At 39.4% G+C, this 27,962-nt stretch overlaps 1 protein-coding gene across 4 annotated transcripts in view; it reads left to right on the forward strand.

Moving 5' to 3' along the window:
- LOC117333860 (fibrillin-2-like) overlaps window positions 1-27,962 on the forward strand; it is a 125,240-nt gene that overhangs the window by 23,382 nt on the left and 73,896 nt on the right. For 2 of the 4 annotated variants that reach the window (XM_033893276.1, XM_033893275.1), the window contains exons 4-15: window positions 9,031-9,126; window positions 10,377-10,574; window positions 11,321-11,446; window positions 15,827-15,952; window positions 18,415-18,567; window positions 18,855-19,016; window positions 19,239-19,364; window positions 20,385-20,507; window positions 23,721-23,846; window positions 24,668-24,790; window positions 25,047-25,172; window positions 27,747-27,959. In XM_033893276.1, coding sequence (XP_033749167.1) covers window positions 9,031-9,126; window positions 10,377-10,574; window positions 11,321-11,446; window positions 15,827-15,952; window positions 18,415-18,567; window positions 18,855-19,016; window positions 19,239-19,364; window positions 20,385-20,507; window positions 23,721-23,846; window positions 24,668-24,790; window positions 25,047-25,172; window positions 27,747-27,959 — 1,698 coding nt within the window. Of the gene's footprint in view, window positions 1-9,030; window positions 9,127-10,376; window positions 10,575-11,320; window positions 11,447-15,826; window positions 15,953-18,414; window positions 18,568-18,854; window positions 19,017-19,238; window positions 19,365-20,016; window positions 20,026-20,384; window positions 20,508-20,555; window positions 20,676-23,720; window positions 23,847-24,667; window positions 24,791-25,046; window positions 25,173-27,746; window positions 27,960-27,962 lie in introns of those variants that run through there. The other 2 variants (XM_033893277.1, XM_033893279.1) reach the window with 2 other exon arrangements.

Below are 27,962 nucleotides of genomic sequence, written 5' to 3' on the forward strand. Positions count from 1 at the left end.
CGTCCTACTCTGTACAAACAAACGTCAGTAACGTCCTACCCTGTACAAACAAACGTAAGTAACGTCCTACTCTGTACAAACAAACGTTAGTAACGTCCTACTCTGTACAAACGTCAGTAACGTCCTACTCTGTACAAACAAACGTAAGTAACGTCCTACTCTGTACAAACAAACGTAAGTAACGTCCTACCCTGTACAAACAAACGTAAGTAACGTCCTACCCTGTACAAACAAACGTAAGTAACATCCTACTCTGTACAAACAAACGTAAGTAACGTCCTACTCTGTACAAACAAACGTAAGTAACGTCCTACCCTGTACAAACAAACGTAAGTAACGTCCTACCCTGTACAAACAAACGTAAGTAACGTCCTACTCTGTACAAACAAACGTAAGTAACGTCCTACTCTGTACAACCAAACGTAAGTAACGTCCTACTCTGTACAACCAAACGTAAGTAACGTCCTACCCTGTACAAACAAACGTCAGTAACGTCCTACCCTGTACAAACAAACGTAAGTAACGTCCTACTCTGTACAAACAAACGTAAGTAACGTCCTACCCTGTACAAACAAACGTAAGTAACGTCTTACTCTGTACAAACAAACGTAAGTAACGTCCTACCCTGTACAACCAAACGTTAGTAACGTCCTACTCTGTACAAACGTAAGTAACGTCCTACTCTGTACAAACAAACGTAAGTAACGTCCTACTCTGTACAAACAAACGTAAGTAACGTCCTACTCTGTACAAACAAACGTAAGTAACGTCCTACTCTGTACAAACAAACGTAAGTAACGTCCTACTCTGTACAACCAAACGTAAGTAACGTCCTACTCTGTACAACCAAACGTAAGTAACGTCCTACTCTGTACAAACAAACGTCAGTAACGTCCTACTCTGTACAAACAAACGTAAGTAACGCCCTACTCTGTACAAACGCCATTAACGTCCTACTCTGTACATTCAAACGTAAGTAACATCCTACTCTGTACAAACAAACGTAAGTAACGTCCTACCCTGTACAACCAAACGTAAGTAACGTCCTACCCTGTACAAACAAACGTAAGTAACGTCCTACCCTGTACAAACAAACGTAAGTAACGTCATTCTCTGTACAAACGCCATTAACGTCCTACTCTGTACAACCAAACGTAAGTAACGTCCTACCCTGTACAAACAAACGTAAGTAACGCCCTACTCTGTACAAATAAACGTAAGTAACGTCCTACTTTGTAAAACAAACGTAAGTAACGCCCTACTCTGTACAACCAAACGTAAGTAACGTCCTACTCTGTACAAACAAACGTAAGTAACGTCCTACCCTGTACAACCAAACGTAAGTAACATCCTACTCTGTACAAACAAACGTAAGTAACGCCCTACTCTGTACAACCAAACGTAAGTAACGTCCTACTCTGTACAAACAAACGTAAGTAACGTCCTACTCTGTACAACCAAACGTAAGTAACGTCCTACTCTGTACAGCCAAACGTAAGTAACGTCCTACCCTGTACAACCAAACGTAAGTAACATCCTACTCTGTACAAACAAACGTAAGTAACGCCCTACTCTGTACAACCAAACGTAAGTAACGTCCTACCCTGTACAAACAAACGTACGTGACGTCCTACCCTGTACAACCAAACGTAAGTAACGTCCTACTCTGTACAAACAAACGTAAGTAATGTCCTACCCTGTACAAACAAACGTAAGTAACGCCCTACTCTGTACAAACAAACGTTAGTAACGTCCTACTCTGTACAAACGTCAGTAACGTCCTACTCTGTACAAACAAACGTAAGTAACGCCCTACCCTGTACAAACAAACGTAAGTAACGTCCTACTCTGTACAAACAAACGTCAGTAACGTCCTACCTTGTACAAACGTAAGTAACGTCCTACTCTGTACAAACGTAAGTAACGTCCTACTCTGTACAAACAAACGTAAGTAACGTCCTACCTTGTACAAACAAACGTAAGTAACGTCCTACTCTGTACAAACAAACGTCAGTAACGTCCTACCTTGTACAAACGTAAGTAACGTCCTACTCTGTACAAACGTAAGTAACGTCCTACTCTGTACAAACAAACGTAAGTAACGTCCTACTTTGTAAAACCAAACGTAAGTAACGTCCTACCCTGTACAAACAAACGTACGTGACGTCCTACCCTGTACAACCAAACGTAAGTAACGTCCTACTCTGTACAAACAAACGTAAGTAATGTCCTACTCTGTACAAACAAACGTAAGTAACGTCCTACCCTGTACAAACAAACGTAAGTAACGTCCTACCCTGTACAAACAAACGTAAGTAACGCCCTACTCTGTACAAACGTAAGTAACGTCCTACTCTGTACAAACAAACGTAAGTAACGCCCTACCCTGTACAAACAAACGTAAGTAACATCCTACTCTGTACAAACAAACGTAAGTAATGTCCTACTCTGTACAAACAAACGTAAGTAACGTCCTACCCTGTACAAACAAACGTAAGTAACGCCCTACTCTGTACAAACAAACGTTAGTAACGTCCTACTCTGTACAAACGTCAGTAACGTCCTACTCTGTACAAACAAACGTAAGTAACGCCCTACCCTGTACAAACAAACGTAAGTAACGTCCTACTCTGTACAAACAAACGTCAGTAACGTCCTACCTTGTACAAACGTAAGTAACGTCCTACTCTGTACAAACGTAAGTAACGTCCTACTCTGTACAAACAAACGTAAGTAACGTCCTACTCTGTACAAAAAAACGTCAGTAACGCCCTACTCTGTACAAACAAACGTAAGTAACGTCCTACTCTGTAAAACCAAAAGTAAGTAACGTCCTACTCTGTAAAACCTATCCTATATACAATTAGACTTGTAATTTCCACTCCTCTACGGTACACTAGATTATTCAATACTTGAATTGCAGTATCGGAGAGGAGCGGAAATTGCAAGTCTAATTTTAGTTATTGTTTGTACAACCAACGTAAATAACGCCCTACTCTCTACAATGTCACATGGGTCAAGTATGTTACATCTTTAAAAACAGAAATCATTTATAAGTATGTACATACATATATCAGAACCCAGGTGACCGATAAGGCCCACGGGAATGAAGAAAGTAAAGCTTGCCTTCAGAATCCCTAAGCCCCTTCGCTGAGGACGGGAAATGCAAACTCAGAATGATGCAGTCACACAGGACTGACTCATACTTTAGTATCGAATACGTATAGTGGTAGCTTTGGGAAGTTGTCTTCTCTCAGTGGTATTTGTGGAGTACTTATACAAGCTGAGTGTCACCCAAAAGGGTAAAAACCCTGGCTTGAGTCGATATAATGTATTACACATGAACAAAAGTTCGAGTGATTGTTAGATCGTGGGAAATACACCGGCTTTTGATTATGACACGAAACGAATCATGTATGAACCCCGCAATCTATAGTCTCTGACTATGCCAATATTCTGGTGTGAAATCCCACTGCCCCCATGAAACTGTCCCTCGTCTGTTTCACTACTACAGAATCCCTCGTCTGTTTCACTACTACAGTTACTACAGAATCCCTCGTCTGTTTCACTACTACAGAATCCCTCGTCTGTTTCACCACTACAGTAACTACAGAATCCCTCGTCTGTTTCACTACTACAGAATCCCTCGTCTGTTTCACTACTACAGTAACTACAGAATCCCTCGTCTGTTTCACTACTACAGAATCCCTCGCCTGTTTCACTACTACAGTTACTACAGAATCCCTCGTCTGTTTCACTACGACAGTAACTACAGAATCCCTCGTCTGTTTCACTACTACAGAATCCCTCGTCTGTTTCACTACTACAGAATCCCTCGTCTGTTTCACTACTACAGTTATTACAGAATCCCTCGTCTGTTTCACTACTACAGAATCCCTCGTCTGTTTCACTACTACAGTAACTACAGAATCCCTCGTCTGTTTCACTACTACAGAATCCCTCGTCTGTTTCACTACTACAGTAACTACAGAATCCCTCGTCTGTTTCACTACTACAGTTACTACAGAATCCCTCGTCTGTTTCACCACTACAGTTACTACAGAATCCCTCGTCTGTTTCACGACTACAGAATCCCTCGTCTGTTTCACCACTACAGTTACTACAGAATCCCTCGTCTGTTTCACTACTACAGAATCCCTCGTCTGTTTCACTACTACAGTTACTACAGAATCCCTCGTCTGTTTCACTACTACAGTTACTACAGAATCCCTCGCCTGTTTAACTACTACAGAATCCCTCGTCTGTTTTTTTTCGGGGCGAAAAAACGAGAATTAAGGTCGCTAATCAGCATGCATTAATTTCGTCTTGTTTCGGGGCGAAAAGACGAGAATTTAGATGTTTCATCTTCATCTTTTTGCCCCGAAAAGACGAAATAACGAAATGGCATAAAACAGTCACCGTACAGAATCCCTCGTCCCTCACCTGTTTCAAAGTACCGTATACCGTTGTACGTCTACTTGAGCAAAAAATCAAATTAACGTTGACTACTCATTATAGAAAGAACTCGAGTCCGTAATATCATGATAACTGATCAGCTGGTGAGGGGAGTCTGTCATAGTCATGAAATAATCCTCCAACAAGTTGGTCCTAAACAAACAAGTGACAACAGATGTTCAATGGGTATATGGTCCTATACCAAACAGACGACAATTTTATTATTTAAGTAAGTGCCGTACTTAAATAAAAGGCTTAATAGTTACGCCACATGGTTTGTACAAATAACACTCTTGAACCTGCTACCCTGTACAGCGTGGCCGTGAATACCGGAATTATGACATAACTAATTGCGTTTTAGTATGTGTCGGAGCGATTCCACATTATCAAACAGCTGGGAGATTATCTTTGGGGTAAAACTGAGCGCTAACATACGAGTTTACTGTTGACCTGTATGTAAGTGTGTTTAAGAGTCGGGGCACAAACAATAAGAGGATAGAAATATCGTAACGACTTTATCGCAGTTTTGTAATGTAGTCAAAATAACTCCGAATTCCTACCCGCTTTTAAAGTCTACCCTCTTTTAAGGATAGAGACTAGTCAGATTATTTCAGAATGGCGTACCTTCTCTTTCACACCACCTTCAGAGCTTTTGATATTGTATCTCCTCTTCATCGTAAAAAAACAATATCGAATGCCTGCCAGACTGTCTTTGCAAAGACTTTCACAAGTTACGGTAATTGTTCGTCGCAAGCCAAAGGAATGCCGGGAGTTTCGGATGCAGTTTAAAGGTTATAATATATACCCACTTCTGAATTATGTTAAAACAAATGGTACTTTTTCCGACTTATCTTAAAGTTTCCATGTGTCGACAACATTTTATAAATCCTCGTAGAGCATACGTGAAGTCTTTGATAGTCCCATGTAAGTAACGCAGATGCACAGAATGAGTCTACTATTCTTCGCCAGTACAATGGACCTTCTGCAGGACGGAATTGTTGGAATTATGAAAGTCATACATGTATAAGTCTACATAGACTTATTGTATATATATGTACCATATAACGTGTGTTACTCATATCCAGATCGCCAAGGCAGCTCATAGTCCGAACTATATTGCTACTTTAGGCAGATGAATATTATGTTTTAGTAGGCATTTTTAGTTCGTTTACTGTATAGGCCTGTGTGAATATTAGATGCTAAGATTCGCATAGAAAATTAATCGATGAAAGGGTGTGTGTAAATATAATCATGACTAATTAATACTTGTTGGTAATTTCTTACACATGGAACTGTGTGGTGCAAAAAAAATGTTTATATAATTTTCTTTTAAATATCGTACCAATATATATATGTACCATAACTTCAAAACATTTTTTTTCGATTTTCTTTTTACATCTGTTTAGTTCACCAGTCAAGTAGTCTATACATTCAACATGTTTGAACGTACGCGTGGAAATATGTTGACGAATCGTATAATTGCGAGAAAAACTAAAATAAGAACATGCCAAAACTGCAGGTTACATTTGTATATATATATCAAATGTTTTTCTTGTATATCAAGTTTGGGTGTCAAGCTTGACAATTCATATTTTCAAGTCCGTCTTTTAAAAACGGTCAATTTCGATTCTAACTAGTCTCTGTCTTGCCTATATCGTTGGTCAATCAAGCTTGCCCTCACGACGGCCATGTAAAAATATATATTGCGAGAACGAAAACATTCCATTGTATTATATTTTGTATTCTTATTGAATATAATCCGACATCCGTTCTCGAGACCAGAAACGAACATATCATTTTACAGATAAAGTCTAGATAGTTAAAAACAAATCTGGATTCTATCTGTAATGAAAAAAAAAATCGCCAAATGATGCGAACGCATGTAGTGTTTAGGAGGTTTAGGAGGTTAGGGTTCAGCTAATCTCGTCTGCTTCCGTGTATCAGAATCTGCCGAGATATGACGAGACTAGACCAAACTTTCGTGCAACACAAATAATCATCGGCGTCTTAAAAACGCTTCATTCCAAACCCTCCGGAAACCAAATTAAAGCGTCGTATTGATGTTGATTCGAAGAGGCGATTGCAAGAGGATGATGCAGAGTTTTCTGTTCTCTTCACCTTGTGTAACATTAATCACTGCAATGTCTTTATAAATCCTGAATATTTTTTCTTAAATAATCCAAAGTTATACTGATAATTGTGTAAATCACGGATACTTTCCATACCATTCGGCTATAGTACAATACACATTAGAAAGATGAGTGGATTCTGCTTAGGGCCTAACGTTACTCTAGTAACACTCGCAGCTTAGGGGTAAATGGACACTCCTACAGTCATCGATCTAAGTCATATGGGTGTCGACAAGTAAAGTTGATTTTTTAGTTAGGCAGTCATTATTGTTAAGAGTAGATTGACTCTCGACAATTTTCTTTGAGGACAAATAGGCCTAGATTTTTTTTTTATTTGAAGGTAATCCATATTTTGATCTATGATATAATAATAACTAACCGTTACGTAGATAGCATCAACATTCATAACTCTTTGTTACATTAAATTCCATCTGAAAAAACACTTTTGATGAAATAATATTCAATGTTCAGGCTATTACTACACTTAAGCCTACAAATATGTGAACAAATCAATTCATTGACAGTTGTATCAAGTGAGGTACGGACAAAAGCCCCCCCGGACATTAGCCCCCCCGGACATTAGCCCCTAGGACAAAAGCCCCCCCGGACATTAGCCCCTTCACACTAATCAAAAAGTGGACAAAAGCCCCTTCATAAAAAAAAATATTTTTTTTATTTTTTATGTTTTTATTTATTCATTTTTTTAAAAAAAATTACAATATATGTTTTAGCAGTGGTTATATTAAGTGCTACATATATTATATGTAAGTGACTTCAGTCACCGGTGGCTTCTGCAATGTAAACAACTACTTGAACTGTTACATAAACAATAAGCTGTTACACAGCTTCTCCCATCACTGGCTTTGGTACAAGTGTATTTTCAAACAAGTACTTGTCATAATATAGTTGCTATCATTTTTAATTATTTATACATTCCGTCCATATATGTGCGTATGCAGTTATATTTTAAAACCGATAATGACTCTTTTAAGAACTAGATCTTTGTACTTTTAGTTTGTCTATTATGATTTCTGATTCGTATTGATATATTGTATGATATTATATATTTATTTAATAGTGTATATAGATAATGTTCTAATAGTGTCTCATAAGCCAAAATTGGCTGGATGTCGATATCAATTTTATGCTAAGTCTCAAATGCTGTTTTATTATGATTGTATTGACATGTGACACTTTAATAAAATATGATTGATTGATTGATTTGATTGGTGTTTGGTAGGTTTTTCATTGATTTTACTGTTACATAAACAATAAGCTGTTACACAGGTGTTTGGTAGGTTTTTCATTGATGTTGTATTCTCCTCGAAGGAAATATATCATTAATGGCTTCATGTGTATCAACAGTGAAATTTCTGTTTGCACAGGTATAAATTGTTTTTATATTGTTTCTTTGATTTAATCATTCCTAAAATTAAAATTACAACACAGAGCAACATGTTTGGTTAGGTACTTATTATGTTATAATTTGAGACACTGCAAATAGGGATCAAATGTTTATTGCTTTTGTAGGCATTGTATCAAGTGTGTTTTACTAGTAATGGAGTGGGGTTCACAGAATGTATTGACAATATATATCAAATGAATCCCTGAAGACTGGTAGCTCACTTCCATACAGTTTTGCCTAAGATACCATGGACACGTGGTACAGACACCCCTCACCACCAAACCTTAGGGTACAGTAATTTATAACAGGTGGTGTGCCCATGGGATCTCAAATCTCTTTAATGTACCACAAACAAGCAAGTGTCAAATATCTGAACCAGAAGATGTGACTTTGACAGGCAATTGTGTACAGTTCATCTTTCATTTAGGATTAGAACTCAAAATATCATAAAATGTTTTAGGTTCGGCAGAAAAAAACTAGGGTAGCTAGGTCGAGAACGGGGAAACACAACTATAATTTTTATTTTTATTTGGCCTGATAAATTATTGTCTTGAGAATCCAAAATGGAGACCAATTTCAGATTGTGGCAGGTGATATGAATGCGTTTCTTTAAATCTGCCAGTTAAGTTCACAGCCATGTTCGTCCCTTCTGACCAGTATAAGTGACTTGACCCAAGCAGAGTAATGAACACAGATTTATCTAGCCCGAGTTTCCTCTGTCCTATGAAACGATGTCTGATGGAGGACTCGCACACCAGACATGGTGTCAGGGCCAGAGGAAACTTGGTCTAAGATTTATCCTGTACATGTGGCATTAAAGTGATAATCGGGCTTTACTCGACCTTTCATTTTATTTTAGCTCTAAACAGACAAAGTCACAATACAAAAAAGTGTACATAAAATGTCGCTTGTGGGAGCTTCAATATTTAGCACCTGGGTACTTGAAGAATGTAGGCCTAATTATGTATAACTTAAAAGTTTCATTGATTGCCTTTACCAGTAAATTTATGCAATTTAATGATAGTTAACATCATTTTTCAGCTATATGTACTCAACGCTGTTTGAATGGAGGTCGCTGTGTTGTAAATGATCGTTGCTCTTGTAGCCCTGGATTTTCTGGTCGTAGATGTGAACATGGTAAGAACAAGTTGAAGCTATTGGCCATAAGTTATATAACTTCATGCAGACATGTTAATTACACCAAAAAGGTAAATTTGAAAGAGTTTATCGTTGGTTTGATAAGCTTTGTTTAATGGCCTGTAATCTCCAGGCATCCTGTTGACAAATGAGATTTAACAATTTTAGAAGTCAAATCATCATAATTCTCAAAACATATGTCAAATACTGAAATAGACATATCTTTCAAACCCAAGAGTCAAAAACATATATGATTTTGGAGAGTAAGATAGTACTCCTAGGGTCTACTTGATGCACTGAGCATTTCCATTACTCCTGCAAGGGTATATATTCCCCTTACAATTGTTAGTAGTAACCTGGTCCTAATTGGCTAAATGAAATTTGGACCAATGGTTGTCAAGTCTGTCAGTATAATTTTACTACAAGATCACATTTAAACTGAATACTTTTCAAGGGGTTGTTCAAATAGAGTAATTTTCTTAATTAAATCAGGGTTTGTTCTGGATGTTTCATTAAAGGTGATCTTCTGAGATAAAATGGGTACCTTAAAAATGATGGTTAGAATGAATGGTCCTCATAAGTGGTGGGTCAATGATAAGAAATAATCAAAACTTTCTAAAAAAAATTCCAGAAGTTTCTGAAAGTGTTTGTAAATCTTTGTCTTTGTGTATTTTTCTAATGTTACTGAATCAATTTGAAGTACATTTTGTAGTTGATCTTATATTTTACCGATGTATTCATTGGTTGTTTACAAACAATTAAGGAGATTTAAATTTATCAATAACCGTTAAATGCTTTGTGTTTAGTATTCAAACATTGATAAGACGTGCATAAATGTACTTTTAATTTAGAGAACCAATTATAATCAATCAATTTGGAGTTTCTGATTATCCTGAAAGTTGAATCAATTCACATCACTAGACTTCATGTAAAAAATTGGGTCCTTTTCATTATTTATGCTTCAAAATTTTATGCAGATGGCTTCCAATGCAAATTCTTAAAAAAAATGTAATCACATATTTTTGGGGCCTTAACCCTTTCAACCCTAAACAACTTTTGTGGACTCTTCCATACAATCATCATTTGAAGTCCAATATGGTCAGTAGGGGTGAAAGGGTTAAAGAGATAGTACAAGTTTTGAGTTTTAGACTTCAGTGACATTACAATCACCCTTTTATTTTGTTCAATAGCTGAAAATGGATTGCTTATGGTTTTTCTGTTCAATAATGGTTATTTATATATGTCGTTAGATTACAGAACTGGACCCTGTTTTACACAAATCTCGGACAGCATGTGCCGTGGTCAGCTGACAGGAGTTGTATGTACCAAGGCCTTGTGCTGTGCCACTATAGGCAAGGCCTGGGGAAAACCCTGTGAGCAGTGCCCTGTGCGTGCTCAGCCTTGCCGTAGAGGATACATTCCTAATTTACAGGCTCAGAACTGTCAAGGTAAGAAACAAACATTTAATTCAGATAAATGTATGTAATTAGTGTATCACTTGTATTCACTCAGCAGTCATAAAATTGTAAAAATTAAAATTTGATGATTGAAATTTATTCATGTACATTTCATTGATTGTATCAGTTTATACTGAAGACTCCATATATAACAATAACTGACTTACCAGGGAGATGAGTGGGGGGGGGGGGGGTTAATAAATTTACCCGTAAACAACACTGATTTCCTATTGAATGTTGGACAATTTTTAAGGTTAATTTTCATGATTTTTTTTTTTATTTCATTTTCAACATGGAAAAACGTTTCACAGCATTTCTAACAAATGACAAATCGTTTTAGTACTTGGATATTCTACATACATGTATGTATCAGGAACTATAGATTCATTTCTGTTATCAAATAGTACACAGTGTTATAAGGATTAAGTTATATTACATGTATGTTGCTGAATAAAGGCAATTTACAATTGTCATTTAGCATTTCACAAGTCTGGGTGCATTCTTAATATATGTATATATATAATAAGTATTTTTCCTGATTAACAGTTCTGCTATCTATAATTACTGATCAGATACAACATAGGTAATGATGATTTGATAACTTTGTACATGCGTTTATTTTACCATACCTATCACACTAAACATTATAATCTAGTGGCTTGTTTAGTCTGACCAGAGTTAAATGAGTAAAGGGAGATGTCAATAGATGTAAATTTACTTTGAATTCTCGTTTGTAGATGTCGATGAGTGTGCTGCCATACCTGGGCTGTGTGTAGGAGGAAGTTGTGTGAATACTCTAGGATCCTACAGGTGTGAATGTAAGGCCGGACAGAGTCAGAATCCCATCACCCAGGTGTGTGAGGGTAAGTACGATGTTCACTGATGTGTGAATATAAGGCTGGGCAGAGTCAGAATCCCATCACTCAGGTGTGTGAGGGTAAGTACGATGTTCACTGATGTGTGAATGTAAGGCCGGACAGAGTCAGAATCCCATCACTCAGCTGTGTTAGGGTAAGTACGATGTTCACTGATGTGTGAATGTAAGGCTGGACAGAGTCAAAATCCCATCACTCAGGTGTGTGGGGGTAAGTACGATGTTCACTGATGTGTGAATATAAGGCTGGGCAGAGTCAGAATCCCATCACTCGGGTGTGTGAGGGTAAGTACGATGTTCACTGATGTGTGAATGTAAGGCCGGACAGAGTCAGAATCCCATCACTCAGCTGTGTTAGGGTAAGTACGATGTTCACTGATGTGTGAATGTAAGGCCGGACAGAGTCAAAACCCCATCACTCAGGTGTGTGAGGGTAAGTACGATGTTCAATGATGTGTGAATATAAGGCTGGACAGAGTCAAAACCCCATCACTCAGGTGTGTGAGGGTAAGTACGATGTTCACTGATGTGTGAATATAAGGCTGGGCAGAGTCAGAATCCCATCACTCAGGTTTGTGAGGGTAAGTACGATGTTCACTGATGTGTGAATGTAAGGCCGGGCAGAGTCAGAATTCCATCACTCAGGTGTGTGAGGCTAAGTATACAATATTCACTGATGGGTTTTTAGGTCATCTGACCCGAAGGGTCAGGATGACCTATAGTCATCATGCTTCGTCCGTCGTCGTGCGCCGTGCGTTGTGCGTCGTGCGCCGTGCGCCGTGCGTAAACTTTTCACATTTCAATCTTCTTCTCAAGTTCCACCAGTGGGATTAAGCTGAAACTTGCCTGAAATGATCCTGAGATGGTCCTGACCAAGTGTTGTTATTTTTCGGGTCAGTCCGAAATCCAAGATGGCCGCCATCCAAGATGGCCGCCATAGCCGCCATCTTGAAAAACACATTTTAAACTTCTTCTCAAGTTCCATCAGTGCTATTGAGATGAAACTTGCCTGAAATGATCCTGAGATGGTCCTGACCAAGTGTTGTTATTTTTCGGGTCGGTCCGAAATCCAAGATGGCCGCCATAGCCGCCATCTTGAAAAACACATTTTAAACTTCTTCCCAAGTTCCATCAGTGCTTTTGAGCTGAAACTTGCCTGAAATGATCCTGAGAAGATCGCGACCAAGTGTTGTTATTTTTCGGGTTGGTCCGAAATCCAAGATGGCCGCCATAGCCGCCATCTTGAAAAACACATTTTAAACTTCTTCTCAAGTTCCACCAGTGCTATTGAGCTGAAACTTGCCTGAAATGATCCTGAGATGATCCCGACCAAGTGTTGTTATTTTTCGGGTCGGTCCGAAATCCAAGATGGCCGCCAAAGCCGCCATCTTGAAAAACACATTTTAAACTTCTCAAGTTCCACCAGTGCTTTCGAGCTGAAACTTGCCTGAAATGATCCTAAGATGATCCCGACCAAGTGTTGTTATTTTTCGGGTCGGTCCGAAATCCAAGATGGCCGCCATAGCCGCCATCTTGAAAAACACATTTTAAACTTCTTCTCAAGTTCCACTAGTGCTATTGAGCTGAAACTTGCCTGAAATGATCCTGATATGATCCCGACCAAGTGTTTTTATTTTTCGGGTCGGTCCAAAATCCAAGATGGCCGCCATAGCCGCCATCTTGAAAAAAAACACATTTTAAACTTCTTCTCAAGTTCCACCAGTGCTGTTGGGCTGAAACTTGCCAGAAATGATCCTGAGATTATCCCGACCAAGTGTTGTTATTTTTCGGGTCGGTCCAAAATCCAAGATGGCCGCCATAGCCGCCATCTTGAAAAACATCTTTTAAACTTCTTCTCAAGTTCCACAATTGCTATTGAGCTGAAACTTGCCTGAAATGATCCTGATATGATCGTGACCAAGTGTTGTTATTTTTCGGGTTGGTCCGAAATCCAAGATGGCCGCCATAGGCGCCATCTTGAAAAGCACATTTTAAACTTTTCTCAAGTTCCAGCAGTGCTATTGAGCTGAAACTTGCCTGAAATGATCCTGATATGATCGTGACCAAGTGTAGTTATTTTTTGGGTTGGTCTGAAATCCAAGATGGCCGCCAAAGCCGCCATCTTGAAAAACACATTTTAAACTTCTCCTCAAGTTCCACCAGTGCTTTCGAGCTGAAACTTGCCTGAAATGATCCTGAGATGATCCCGACCAAGTGTTGTTATTTTTCGGGTCGGTCCGAAATCCAAGATGGCCGCCATAGCCGCCATCTTGAAAAACACATTTTAAACTTCTTCTCAAGTTCCACTAGTGCTATTGAGCTGAAACTTGCCTGAAATGATCCTGATATGATCCCGACCAAGTGTTTTTATTTTTCGGGTCGGTCCAAAATCCAAGATGGCCGCCATAGCCGCCATCTTGAAAAAAAAACACATTTTAAACTTCTTCTCAAGTTCCACCAGTGCTGTTGGGCTGAAACTTGCCAGAAATGATCCTGAGATTATCCCGACCAAGTGTTGTTATTTTTCGGGTCGGTCCAAAATCCAAGATGGCCGCCATAGCCGCCATCTTGAAAAACATATTTTAAACTTCTTCTCAAGTTCCAGCAGTGCTATTGAGCTGAAACTTGCCTGAAATGATCCTGATATGATCGTGACCAAGTGTAGTTATTTTTCGGGTTGGTCTGAAATCCAAGATGGCCGCCATAGGCGCCATCTTGAAAAGCACATTTTAAACTTTTCTCAAGTTCCAGCAGTGCTGTTAGGCTGAAACTTGCCTGAAATGTTCCTGAGATGATCCCGACCAAGTGTTGTTATTTTTTAGATTGGTCTGAAATGCAAGATGGCCGCCATATCCGCCATCTTAAAAAACCCATTTTAAACTTCTTCTCCAGTTCCACTGGTGCCATTGAGCTCGAAATTGGTGAGGATGTTAAGGAAGGAGTGCCAACAAAGTGTTGTTATTTTTTCGGCCTTGTAAAAACTTTGGCATGGCAGCAATGGCGGCCATTTTGTAACATGATTGCGCAATCATGGTTTTCCTGAACAACACCTATTTCAAACTTCTTCTCAAATTCCACCGGTGGGATTCAGCTCTAGCTAACTTACCAGAAATGATCCTTAGATGGTCCAGACCAAGTGTTATTATTTATTGGGTCGGTCAGATATCCAAGATGGCCACCATGGCCACCATGGCCACCATGGCCAACAGTGCCACTATATACTTGCTACAGAGAATGCATACTACAATAATATAAGGGTTTTAATTTAGAGTCAGATGACCGTTAAGGCCCCTGGGCCTCTTGTTTTAACTGCAATTAATTCAAATGCTTTTTAGTGGTCATTCATTCCACTTTGGAATCTATGCAAGACTTACTTTGAAGCACTATAGATTTTTAGGTCACCTGAGACAAAGTCTCAAGTGACCTATTCTAATTGCCTTTTATCCGTCGTGGTGCGTCCGTAAACAATTTAAATTTTCGACTTCTTCTCCAAAACCCCTAAACCAAATTAAAGGAAATTTGGCAGGAAGCTTCTATGGCTAAATGTCAACCAAAATTGTGAATTTTATCGTCCCCACCCCCAGGGGTTTGAGGGGCAGGGCTAAAAACGGTCAAATTGACTGAAATTTCAAAAACTTCTTCTCTACTCTCAGATATGGTGGAATCAAACACTCTTCATAGATGGAAGGGTCTTAAGGTGCTTTACCAAAATTGTGAATTTCATGACCCAGGGGTCTCACGTTTGCCCCTGGGGAGTGGGTAAACTTGACTTTAGTTTATATAGGTAAATCACATTTTTTTATTATAATTTGTTTGATTTTTATTGGAATTAATTCTAACTTAACATTATCAGCTTGTGATGGCAGTTTGATGATATGCACATGTTGGCCCTGACTCACCCCCAGGGGCTGATTGGCGGCGCTAAAAAGGGTCAAATTGACCGAAATTTCAAAAATATTTTTTCTCAAGACCCAAATAAGGTAGAATCTAATACTTTTCATAGATGGAAGGGTCTTATGGTGCTTTACTATAACTATGAATTTCATGACCCTGGGGTCACAAGTTTGCCCCTGGGGACGGGGTAAATTTTACCATAGTTTATATAAGGAAATCAAATTTTTGACTATAATTTGTTTGATTTCTATTGGAATTCATTCTAACTTTGTTAACATAATAAGCATGGGATAACAGCTTAATGGTACACACATGTTGGTCCTGACTGACCCCTAGGGGCTGATGGGCGGGGCTAAAAAGGGTAATTTAAATCAACTGAAATATTTCAAATCTCAGGTGACCGTTAAGGCCCATGGGCCTCTTGTCATTATGTTCTTTTCTATTGATATTGATTTAGAAATATTTTCTTCTACAGATATAAACGAGTGTGAAACCATTCCAAACACATGTGAAAATGGGAAATGTACCAATACGGAAGGAAGCTATTTCTGTGTGTGTGATCCTGGGTATGAAACCAATGCTGACCGTACACAGTGTGTAGGTAAGAGTTCCCGACCGTACACAGTGCGTAGGTAAGAGTTCCCGACCGTACACAGTGCGTAGGTAAGAGTTCCCGACCGTACACAGTGCGTAGGTAAGAGTTCCCGGCCGTACACAGTGCGTAGGTAAGAGTTCCCGACCGTACACAGTGCGTAGGTAAGAGTTCCCGACCGTACACAGTGCGTAGGTAAGAGTTCCCGACCGTACACAGTGTGTAGGTAAGAGTTCCCGACCGTACACAGTGCGTAGGTAAGAGTTCCCGACCGTACACAGTGCGTAGGTAAGAGTTCCCGACCGTACACAGTGCGTAGGTAAGAGTTCCCGACCGTATACAGTGTGTAGGTAAGAGTTCCTGTGTTGATGCCAGTATCACTGTTATTTTAAATGATGAAGCCGAGAAGGCATTGAATGAAGTGTGAAAATAAAAGCCTGATAAATATTTTATACAATGTCTAAAAGTGAACCCCAGAATAGGCATTGAATATAGTGTGAATATAATTATAAAAGCCTAATAAAATTAATGTTATATACAAACAAATGTCTAAAAGTGAACCCCAAAATGGGCATTGAATATAGTGTGAAAATAAAAGCCTAATAAATAATATTATATAAAACAAATGTCTAAAAGTGTACCCAGAATAGGCATCATATAAAGTGTGAATATAAAAAAACCTAATAAATATTATATAAAACAAAATTAATGTCTAAAAGTGAACCCCAGAATGTTATCAAGACATGATTGCGTGAAATTTGATACATGTACCCACAAGCTAGGTCCAACTGGGACAAATGGGAAATATTAGCCCCTTAAAGTTCCAGCAACTATACTGTACATATTTCACAAACAACTCATTTTTAGTGTTTTTAGCTAATGATGTAATAGATGGAAACAATGTGTTCTCTATCAAGATTAATTCTAAGTGTAATAAAATCCTAGAGGTTATGGTTCACCCTGGGCATGAAGATTGCATGTTTGTAAGTTATGCTTTATCTGGGAAAAATAACAATAAAATTGCTTTTGAGAATTCTCATTATTGTTTATCTTAAGTGTTTAAGCACCTGTGAACACAAGACGTTGATGGGCAGGATATGGTGTTCGGTTTATTGCAGGTTTTTAGCTGTGTTGTAGGCAGACTGAGTATTTATTTCTAATGCTCCCTTATGTATCGCTGTTGTATCATGTTTGACAACATAATCAGCAGTCTGTAGATAAACCACTACTTCACACTTAAACATGTAATCCAATACTTTGACGATTATTTTATTCTTCCTGTAGATTTTCTCTTTAATTACATTTTGGACAAATTTGATTGGACGGAGACTTGAGTATTTGGACCTCATACCGAGGTTTCAAATAAATTTTAAGATTTCGGTTACTGCTGTAATCTGATAATACAAAATTGATGTGATAAGTGATGTGCTATTAGTGTATAGTAGTTTTATTTCTCATTCTGGAATTATGTAAACAACACTATAATTGTAGAAAATTTGTCTAGACAGGGCTTCAGATACAGACTAAAGTTTTTTATTTCCACACATTATGCAGATTGGTTTTATCCTAATCTTTTAATGTTTCAGTCATGTTGTGTTAAAGATTGTTGTCTGATCTGTGTACTGCAGAAAACATTCCAATTTCCTGATGTGAATTTTTTACACATATTTTGTTCAATTGTATTGCTACATGACTGTATTTTAAAAGGCTTTCATACCCTTCACCTACTGGTAATGGTCATAATCTCCATGACAGGTTCAAGGTCAAATGACCCCATTTTTACTCAAGCTGAATTAAAATGAAGAGATTTTGATGGAATTTGGTACAAAAATAATTTTCTTGACAAAGTGTACTGACTTCTTTAAGGACTTTTATTCTAATGTGAATGCTGGCGACACCTCATTTTCCTGTAGTAGTATTGGTGTCCACATTGAGGTGTGTGTATCTTATATTGACCAGGTTACCAGTCTATCAACATTTTCCTGTAGTAGTATTGGTGTCCACATTGATATGTGTGTATCTTATATTGACCAGGTTACCAGTCTATCAACATTTTCCTGTAGTAGTATTGGTGTCCACATTGAGGTGTGTGTATCTTATATTGACCAGGTTACCAGTCTATCAACACTTTCCTGTAGTAGTATTGGTGTCCACATTGAGGTGTGTGTATCTTATATTGACCAGGTTACCAGTCTATCAACACTTTCCTGTAGTAGTATTGGTATCCACATTGAGGTGTGTGTATCTTATATTGACCAGGTTACCTGTATATCGACACTTTTATGTGAAGTTTTGCTGTAGACCTGGCTTTCTGTTTTTATCACGGTGATACTCTGTGATATTTTAGGTGTAGTAGTGCAAGGTACTAACTTTTTGTGTCAATCTAACATTGTCATTTAGTCAAATGTAAAGGTCAACTTCTGTTTCGATCACACTAAAATATAAAATTTGACATTTGGTTACGTCTTCAGTTGTGAAGAGGAAGACCTGCTTCAGTCGTATTTCCCAGGGAATCTGTGCGGAACCCATGGGGATCCTTCTGTCCCTGCGTGACTGCTGCTGTGAGATGGGGAAAGGCTGGGGGAATTCGTCCATTTGTCAACTATGTCCAGAGAAAAACTCAGGTCAGTTTGGGCATAAATCAAAGAATCAAACTCTGGTGAATTATCGGTTGTCTAACAAATTTACTTTTCTTATTATGCATTTTCTTGTCACTACCAGGTAAGTTTAAATCCTAACAAACCAATACTAAATACTTTTTATTATCGGTTTATATTTTGACTTGTTGTGTTAACCGTTTTTGTGGTCCTTCCATATACCACAGGATTGTGTCATTATATACCACTGAAAAGAATGTTTGTGTTCAGATTATCATGGACAGTTATGTGAACTCGTTATTGTTTTTGTTCAGATGATCACAGAGAATTATGTGTAGCCTCCGATTTGAAGCGGAATGAGTGTGGTCTATTTCCCACATTGTGTACCAACGCTCGATGTATCAACACGTTGCAGGCCTATCGTTGTGAATGCTTTGCAGGATTCAAACCTACAGATGACCCAGATGTCTGTATTGGTAAGGAACAATGCTGTTTTTGGTAGTGTTGAAATTTTACCTCGCCTCAATGGTGCTTGTGTCCATCAAACATCTTTAACTGTATGTGAACAACATACCTTGAAAGTTATTCAGAATATTAATTATTTATTTTATTATAATGGAAAAGTAGAAAAAAGCATTATCTTCTAAATTATCAACTAAACCATTTTTAATTAGTTTTTGTTATTCGGTACATTGCAGACATTAACGAATGTCAAGAGGACCGCCGACTTTGCCGGAATGGACTCTGTGTAAACACTGAAGGAAGCTTCAGGTGTGAATGCAATTTGGGCTATACTTTGTCTACCGATGGTCGCTACTGTACAGGTGTGTAAATGTCTACCGATGGTCGTTACTGTACAGGTGTGTAAATGTCTACCGATGGTCGTTACTGTACAGGTGTGTAAATGTCTACCGATGGTCGCTACTGTACAGGTGTGTAAATGTCTACGGCTACTGTACAGGTGTGTAAATGTCTACCGATGGTCGTTACTGTACAGGTGTGTAAATGTCTACCAGCTACTGTACAGGTGTGTAAATGTCTACTGATGGTCGTTACTGTACAGGTGTGTAAATGTCTACCGGCTACTGTACAGGTGTGTAAATGTCTACCGATGGTCGCTACTGTACAGGTGTGTAAATGTCTACCGATGGTCGTTACTGTACAGGTGTACAGGTGTGTAAATGTCTACCGGCTACTGTACAGGTGTGTAAATGTCTACCGATGGTCGCTACTGTACAGGTGTGTAAATGGCTACCGATGGTCGCTACTGTACAGGTGTGTAAATGTCTACCAATGGTCACTACTGTACAGGTGTGTAAATGTCTACCAATGGTCGCTACTGTACAGGTGTGTAAATGTCTACCGATGGTCGCTACTGTACAGGTGTGTAAATGTCTACCGGCTACTGTACAGGTGTGTAAATGTCTACTGATGGTCGCTACTGTACAGGTGTGTAAATGTCTATCGATGGTCGCTACTGTACAGGTGTGTAAATGTCTACCGATGGTCGCTACTGTACAGGTGTGTAAATGTCTACCGATGGTCGCTACTGTACAGGTGTGTAAATGTCTACCGGCTACTGTACAGGTGTGTAAATGTCTACTGGCTACTGTACAGGTGTGTAAATGTCTACCGACGGTCGCTACTGTACAGGTGTGTACTGGATGATGCTATGAACAGATGTTATCACATTGCTCTAATACATTAATAAACACACTTTTAATGTACTATACATATATATTAATTTATGTGTCAAAGAAATAATGTTAACGGTAATAATCCAGGTAACACTGGATCCTTGGATTTTTTTGTGATCAATGTAAATAACTAACTGTATTCTACAGATATGAACGAGTGTGATACAAGTGGAATGTGTCCCCACGGACGCTGTGTTAACATGAACGGAGGATATAAATGTGAATGTGACACAGGATACAGACAGTCTACCAACCAACAGATCTGTTACGGTAGGTATTACAATATTAATTTTACTGACGGTCTACCAAGCAACAGGTCTGCTACGGTAGGTATTACAATGTTTATTTTACCGACGGTCTACCAACCAACAGGTCTGTTACGATAGGTATTACAATGTTTATTTTACCGACGGTCTACCAACCAACAGATCTGCTACGGTAGGTATTACAATGTTTATTTTACCGACAGTCTACCAACCAACAGGTCTGTTACGATAGGTATTACAATGTTTATTTTACCGACGGTCTACCAACCAACAGGTCTGCTACGGTAGGTATTACAATGTTTATTTTACTGACGGTCTACCAACCAACAGGTCTGTTACAGTAGGTATTATAATGTTTATTTTACCGACGGTCTACCAACCAACAGATCTGTTATGGTAGGTATTACAATGTTTATTTTACTGACAATCTACCAACCAACAGGTCTGTTACGGTAGGTATTATAATGTTTATTTTACCGACGGTCTACCAACCAACAGGTCTGCTACGGTAGGTATATTTATTTTACCGACGGTCTACCAACCAACAGGTCTGCTACGGTAGGTATTACAATGTTTATTTCACCGACGGTCTACCAACCAACAGGTCTGTTACAGTAGGTATTATAATGTTTATTTTACCGACGGTCTACCAACCAACAGATCTGTTACGGTAGGTATTACAATGTTTATTTTACTGACAATCTACCAACCAACAGGTCTGTTACGGTAGGTATTATAATGTTTATTTTACCGACGGTCTACCAACCAACAGATCTGCTATGGTAGGTATTACGTTTATTTTACTGACGGTCTACCAACCAACAGGTCTGCTACGGTAGGTATTACAATGTTTATTTTACTGACGGTCTACCAACCAACAGGTCTGCTACGGTAGGTATTACAATTTTTATTTTACCGACGGTCTACCAACCAACAGGTCTGCTACAGTAGGTATTACAATGTTTATTTTACTGACGGTCTACCAACCAACAGGTCTGCTACAGTAGGTATTACAATGTTTATTTTACTGACGGTCTACCAACCAACAGGTCTGTTACGGTAGGTATTACAATGTTTATTTTACTGACGGTCTACCAACCAACAGGTCTGCTACAGTAGGTATTACAATGTTTATTTTACCGATGGTCTACCAACCAACAGGTCTGTTACGGTAGGTATTACAATGTTTATTTTACTGACGGTCTACCAACAAGCAGATCTGCTACGGTAGATATTACAATGTTAATTTCATACAGACAGGCATCTTCTAAGAAAAAGATATGTTCAATGATCAATGTTCTTGACTTCACATTCTTGAGGACATGATCCCTTTAATTATGGACTAACTTTTGGTAACTCTGTTCTGATGGAATAAATTAATATCTAACGTCGCTCTTCGGCTGTTGAAGCTGAGTGAATTCTGTGATCAATTCATGGTAATCTTTTTCTGACTTCATTATTAGCTCACCTGGTCCAAAGGACCAAGGTGAGCTTATGCCATACCGTAGCGTCCGTCGTCCGTCCGTCCGTCAACAATTGACTTCTTTTTCATAACCAATGATCAGAATTTGACCAAATTTGGTCAGAAGCATCCCTATGGGATGGGGCTCAAAATTGTACAAATGGTGGGGCTGACCCCCCAGGGGCCTGAGGGGCGGGGCCAAATGTGGTCAATTGGGCTATATTGATATAAACGACTTCTTCTCTGAAACCAAGCAATGGATATTGCTCATATTTGCCTGGTAGCATCACTATGGGGTGGGGATTCAAAATTGTACAAATGGTGGGGCTAACCCCCTGAGAGCCTGAGGGGTGGGGCCAAGAGGGGTCAATTTGGCTATATTGATATTAACAACTTCTTCTCTGAAACTGAGCAATGGATATCGCTCATATTTGCCTGGTAGCATCACTATTAGGTGGGGATTCAAAATTGTACAAATGATGGGGCTGACCCCCCCAGGGGCCTGAGGGGCGGGGCCAAATGTGGTCAATTGGGCTATATTGATATAAACGACTTCTTCTCTGAAACCGAGAAACGGATATTGCTCATATTTGCCTGGTAGCATCACTATTGGGTAGGGATTCAAAATTATACAAATCATGGGGCTGAACCCACGGGGGCCTGAGGGGCGGGGCCAAGAGGGGTCAATTTGGCTAAATTGATATGAACAACTTCTCCTCTGAAACCCAACAATAGATATTGCTCATATTTGACTGTGAGCATCCTGTTGGGGTCGGGATTCAAAATTGTACAAATAGTGGGGCCGACCTCCCTTGGGGCTGAGAGGCGGGCTAAAAGGGGTCAATTTGGCTAAATTGATATGAACAACTTCTCCTCTGAAACCAAGCAATAGATATTGCTCATATTTGACTGTAAGCATCCCTTTGGGGTCGGGATTCAAAATTGTACAAATAGTGAGGCCAACCTCCCTTGGGGCTGAGAGGCGGGGCTAAAAGGGGTCATTTTGGCAGAATTGATATAAACAACTTTTTCTCTGAAACTAAGCAAGGGATATCTCTAATATTTGACTGGTAGCATTCCCTTGGGTTAAGGATTCAAAATTGAACAAATGACAGGGCCAACCATCTGGGGGCTGAGAGGCCAGGCCAAAAGAGGTCAATTTGGTTAAATTTATATAAACAACTTCTTCTCTGAAACTAAGCAATGGATATCACTCACATTTGTATGGTAGCATGGTCATGGGATGGGGATTCAAAATTGTACAAATTTTAGGGTTGACCCCAACAGGGAGCTGAGGGGTGGGGCCAAAAGGGGTCAGTTTGGCTAAATTGATATGAACAACTTCTTCTCTGAAATTTTCAGCTCATATTTGACTGATAGCATCCTTTTTGGTAAGGATTCAAAATTTTATAAAGGAAGGAACTGACCCCCCGGGGTGCAGAGGGCGGGGTCAAAAGGGGTCAATTGGTTTAAACAACTTCTTTTCTGAAACTAGGCAATGGATATCACTCACATTTGTGTGGTAGCATCCCTATGGGGTTGCACCAAAAGTCAATTTCATGGATTCTGGGCCTCTTGTATTTCAGTAGTTGCGAGGCAGGAAATATTTGAATTTGTTTTGTTGGACTATTTCCCTTCTTACAGCTGATCCATGTGACCCAAATGGATATAGGGCTGGATTGTCCCCCATGAGAGAGGATTGCTTAAGGTTTTAAGATATGTTTAGGTATGAACATAATGTTTTTCTGCTTGTAGACATAAATGAATGTACAGAGAATGGGAAGCTGTGTACCAATGGTATGTGCGAGAACAGCGAGGGGTCGTTTAGATGTGTGTGTAACCCGGGCTATCAGCTGTCACCAGATGGAGCCTATTGTCTAGGTAATTAGTCATTTCTAAGCAAAGTGTCATTATGTAAATGTATATTAATTGATCAGCAGCTGTGCATTAATTGGTCAGCAGCTGGACATTAATTGATCAGCATCTTTACATTTATTTATCAGCTGGACATTTATTGATCAGCATCTTTACATTAATTGATCAGCATCTTTACATTAATTGATCAGCATCTTTACATTAATTGATCAGCATCTTTACATTAATTGATCAGCATCTTTACATTAATTGATCAGCATCTTTACATTTATTGATCAGTATCTTTACATTAATTGATCAGCTGGACATTAATTGATCAGCATCTTTACATTAATTGATCAGCATCTTTACATTTATTGATCAGCATCTTTACATTAATTGATCAGCATCTTTACATTTATTGATCAGCATCTTTACATTAATTGATCAACAGCTGGACATTAATTGATCAGATGCTTTAATTTAGTTTGCTCTGATAATATTGTACAATGATTCAGTATGATTGTGCTAACTGCAGTCTTGGTATATTGTTTGCTACAATGTATTATGTGAGAGCACTAATATAATCTTCCTCTCCATGGCATTACATGAGAAGGACAGTGCCTTGTAGCTGATTGGATGATGATAATCTACACAGCATGAATAAAGAAGCTCTGAATCCATCAATGCACTGGTCTGAGAAAAATAGACATAGTAGTCAAATTTCTGTACACGAAAAACATGTATGTTTACTTCTGACTGTCCTGGTTAAATGTTTGTATTTTTTCAGGATTTTATTTAAACAATTATGAGTCCTATGTTTGAAATGTGAAGTAATCGTGTTTCAGATTATAATGAGTGTGCCACTACTAGGATGTGTACCCATGGTCGCTGTATCAATATGAATGGAGGCTACAAGTGTATCTGTAACATCGGCTTTATGTCCACTCCTGACAACCGAGCCTGTATAGGTGAGCTCTTCTTATCTATCCACCAGCTACTACAATAATGGAGCCTAATGTCTGAACCTTGTGTCTGAAATTTTACAAATTGTATGCAGTAAGACCTTAAAAGTGCATCTTTTGATGATTTCTAAAAGATTGATTGATAGTTTAGAATTTATATATAGAGAGAAAAATATCTGTACAGGTGTTAAATCGTAAGATATTTGAAGGAAAAGAGAAGCAGTGATAACAGTTTTACGATCTTAATTGTTTGTATGTTCAGATATCAATGAGTGTAAAGCCAGAGAGTCGCCGTGCATCAATGGAATCTGTATCAACAACCAGGGCAGCTTCAGGTGTGAATGTCCCCCTAACTTCCACATGGGACCAGAGGGCAGGACATGTATAGGTACGTCTCCATCATGTCCCCATATCTTTACCTGGCCAGGACATGTATAGGTACGTCTACATCATGTCCCCATATTTGTACCTGGCCAGGACGTGTATAGGTACGTCTCCATCATGTCCCCATATTTGTACCTGGCCAGGACATGTATAGGTACGTCTCCATCATGTCCCCATATCTTTACCTAGCCAGGACATGTATAGGTACTCCTACATCATGTCCCCATATTTGTACCTGGCCAGGACATGTATAGGTACGTCTCCATCATGTCCCCATATCTTTACCTAGCCAGGACATGTATAGGTACGTCTCCATCATGTCCCCATATTTTTACCAGGACATGTATAGGTACGTCTCCATCATGTCCCCATATTTGTACCTGGCCAGGACATGTATAGGTACTCCTACATCATGTCCCCATATTTGTACCTGGCCAGGACATGTACAGGTACGTCTCCATCATGTCCCCATATCTTTACCTGGCCAGGACATGTATAGGTACGTCTCCATCATGTCCCCATATCTTTACCAGGACATGTGTAGGTACTCCTACATCATGTCCCCATATTTGTACCTGGCCAGGACATGTATAGGTACGTCTCCATCATGTCCCCATATCTTTACCTGGCCAGGACATGTACAGGTACGTCTCCATCATGTCCCCATATTTGTACCTGGCCAGGACATGTACAGGTACTCCTACATCATGTTCCCATATTTGTACCTGGCCAAGACATGTATAGGTACTCCTACATCATGTCCCCATATTTGTACCTGGCCAGGACATGTATAGGTACTCCTACATCATGTCCCCATATTTGTACCTGGCCAGGACATGTATAGGTACTCCTACATCATGTCCCCATATTTGTACCTGGCCAGGACATGTACAGGTACTCCTACATCATGTCCCCATATTTGTACCTGGCCAGGACATGTATAGGTACTCCTACATCATGTCCCCATATCTTTACCTGGCCAGGACATGTATAGGTACGTCTCCATCATGTCCCCATATTTGTACCTGGCCAGGACATGTATAGGTACTCCTATATCATGTCCCCATATTTGTACCTGGCCAGGACATGTATAGGTACTCCTACATCATGTCCCCATATTTGTACCTGGCCAGGACATGTATAGGTACGTCTCCATCATGTCCCCATATTTGTACCTGGCCAGGACATGTATAGGTACGTCTCCATCATGTCCCCATATCTTTACCTAGCCAGGACATGTATAGGTACGTCTCCATCATGTCCCCATATTTGTACCTGGCCAGGACATGTATAGGTACGTCTCCATCATGTCCCCATATCTTTACCTGGCCAGGACATGTATAGGTACTCCTACATCATGTCCCCATATTTGTACCTGGCCAGGACATGTACAGGTACTCCTACATCATGTCCCCATATTTGTACCTGGCCAGGACATGTATAGGTACTCCTACATCATGTCCCCATATCTTTACCTGGCCAGGACATGTATAGGTACGTCTCCATCATGTCCCCATATTTGTACCTGGCCAGGACATGTATAGGTACTCCTATATCATGTCCCCATATTTGTACCTGGCCAGGACATGTATATGTATAGGTACTCCTACATCATGTCCCCATATTTGTACCTGGCCAGGACATGTATAGGTACGTCTCCATCATGTCCCCATATTTGTACCTGGCCAGGACATGTATAGGTACGTCTCCATCATGTCCCCATATCTTTACCTAGCCAGGACATGTATAGGTACGTCTCCATCATGTCCCCATATTTGTACCTGGCCAGGACATGTATAGGTACGTCTCCATCATGTCCCCATATCTTTACCTGGCCAGGACATGTATAGGTACTCCTATATCATGTCCCCATATTTGTACCTGGCTAGGACATGTATAGGTACGTCTACATCATATCCCCATATTTGTACCTGGCCAGGACATGTATAGGTACGTCTCCATCATGTCCCCATATCTTTACCTAGCCAGGACATGTACAGGTACGTCTACATCATGTCCCCATATTTGTACCTGGCCAGGACATGTATAGGTACGTCTCCATCATGTCCCCATATTTGTACCTGGCCAGGACATGTATAGGTACTCCTACATCATGTCCCCATATTTGTACCTGGCCAGGACCAGGCCCGGGAGACCTATTTTTATACCTTGACGTAAATGTCTGTAGACAGCTAGGTTAAAAGTTTTTATATAACGGTGTTGTGACAATACTAACGAAGATACAGTCTGATAAAAAATTTATATGACAGTGTTGTGACAATACTAACGAGGATACAACTTTCATATTTAACTTGTACGTGTCCTTGTGACAATACTAACGAGGATAGAGCCTTCATATTTTACTTGTTCTTGTGACAATACTAACGAGAATACAGCCTTCAAATTGGACTTGTCCTTAAATGAAAATACAATTTTTTATAATTTGATCATAATCATATTTATAATTACTTAAAGGTCTACTGTAAAAGATATTGAATCACCATTGTACAGATTGCATTGTTCTTATTATATGTTAATTAACAGTTTACAAATTATTATTAAATTTGTGTATTGGCAGACAATAGGCGTGACCAATGTTACCGCGAGTACAGGAGTGGTCGGTGTTCCAGTGCTCTAGCCACGCTTATGTCCAAGGCTATGTGTTGTTGTATGGACACGGGTGGTATAAACATTCTCAAGGGCTGGGGTCAGAGATGTGAGCCATGCCCCACCCCAGGGGATAGGGGCTACAGTGACTTGTGCCGGGATATAGGACGGACACCTGAGGGGGGTA

This window comes from Pecten maximus, chromosome 9, assembly GCF_902652985.1.
Source record: "Pecten maximus chromosome 9, xPecMax1.1, whole genome shotgun sequence".
Lineage (NCBI taxonomy): Eukaryota > Metazoa > Mollusca > Bivalvia > Pectinida > Pectinidae > Pecten > Pecten maximus.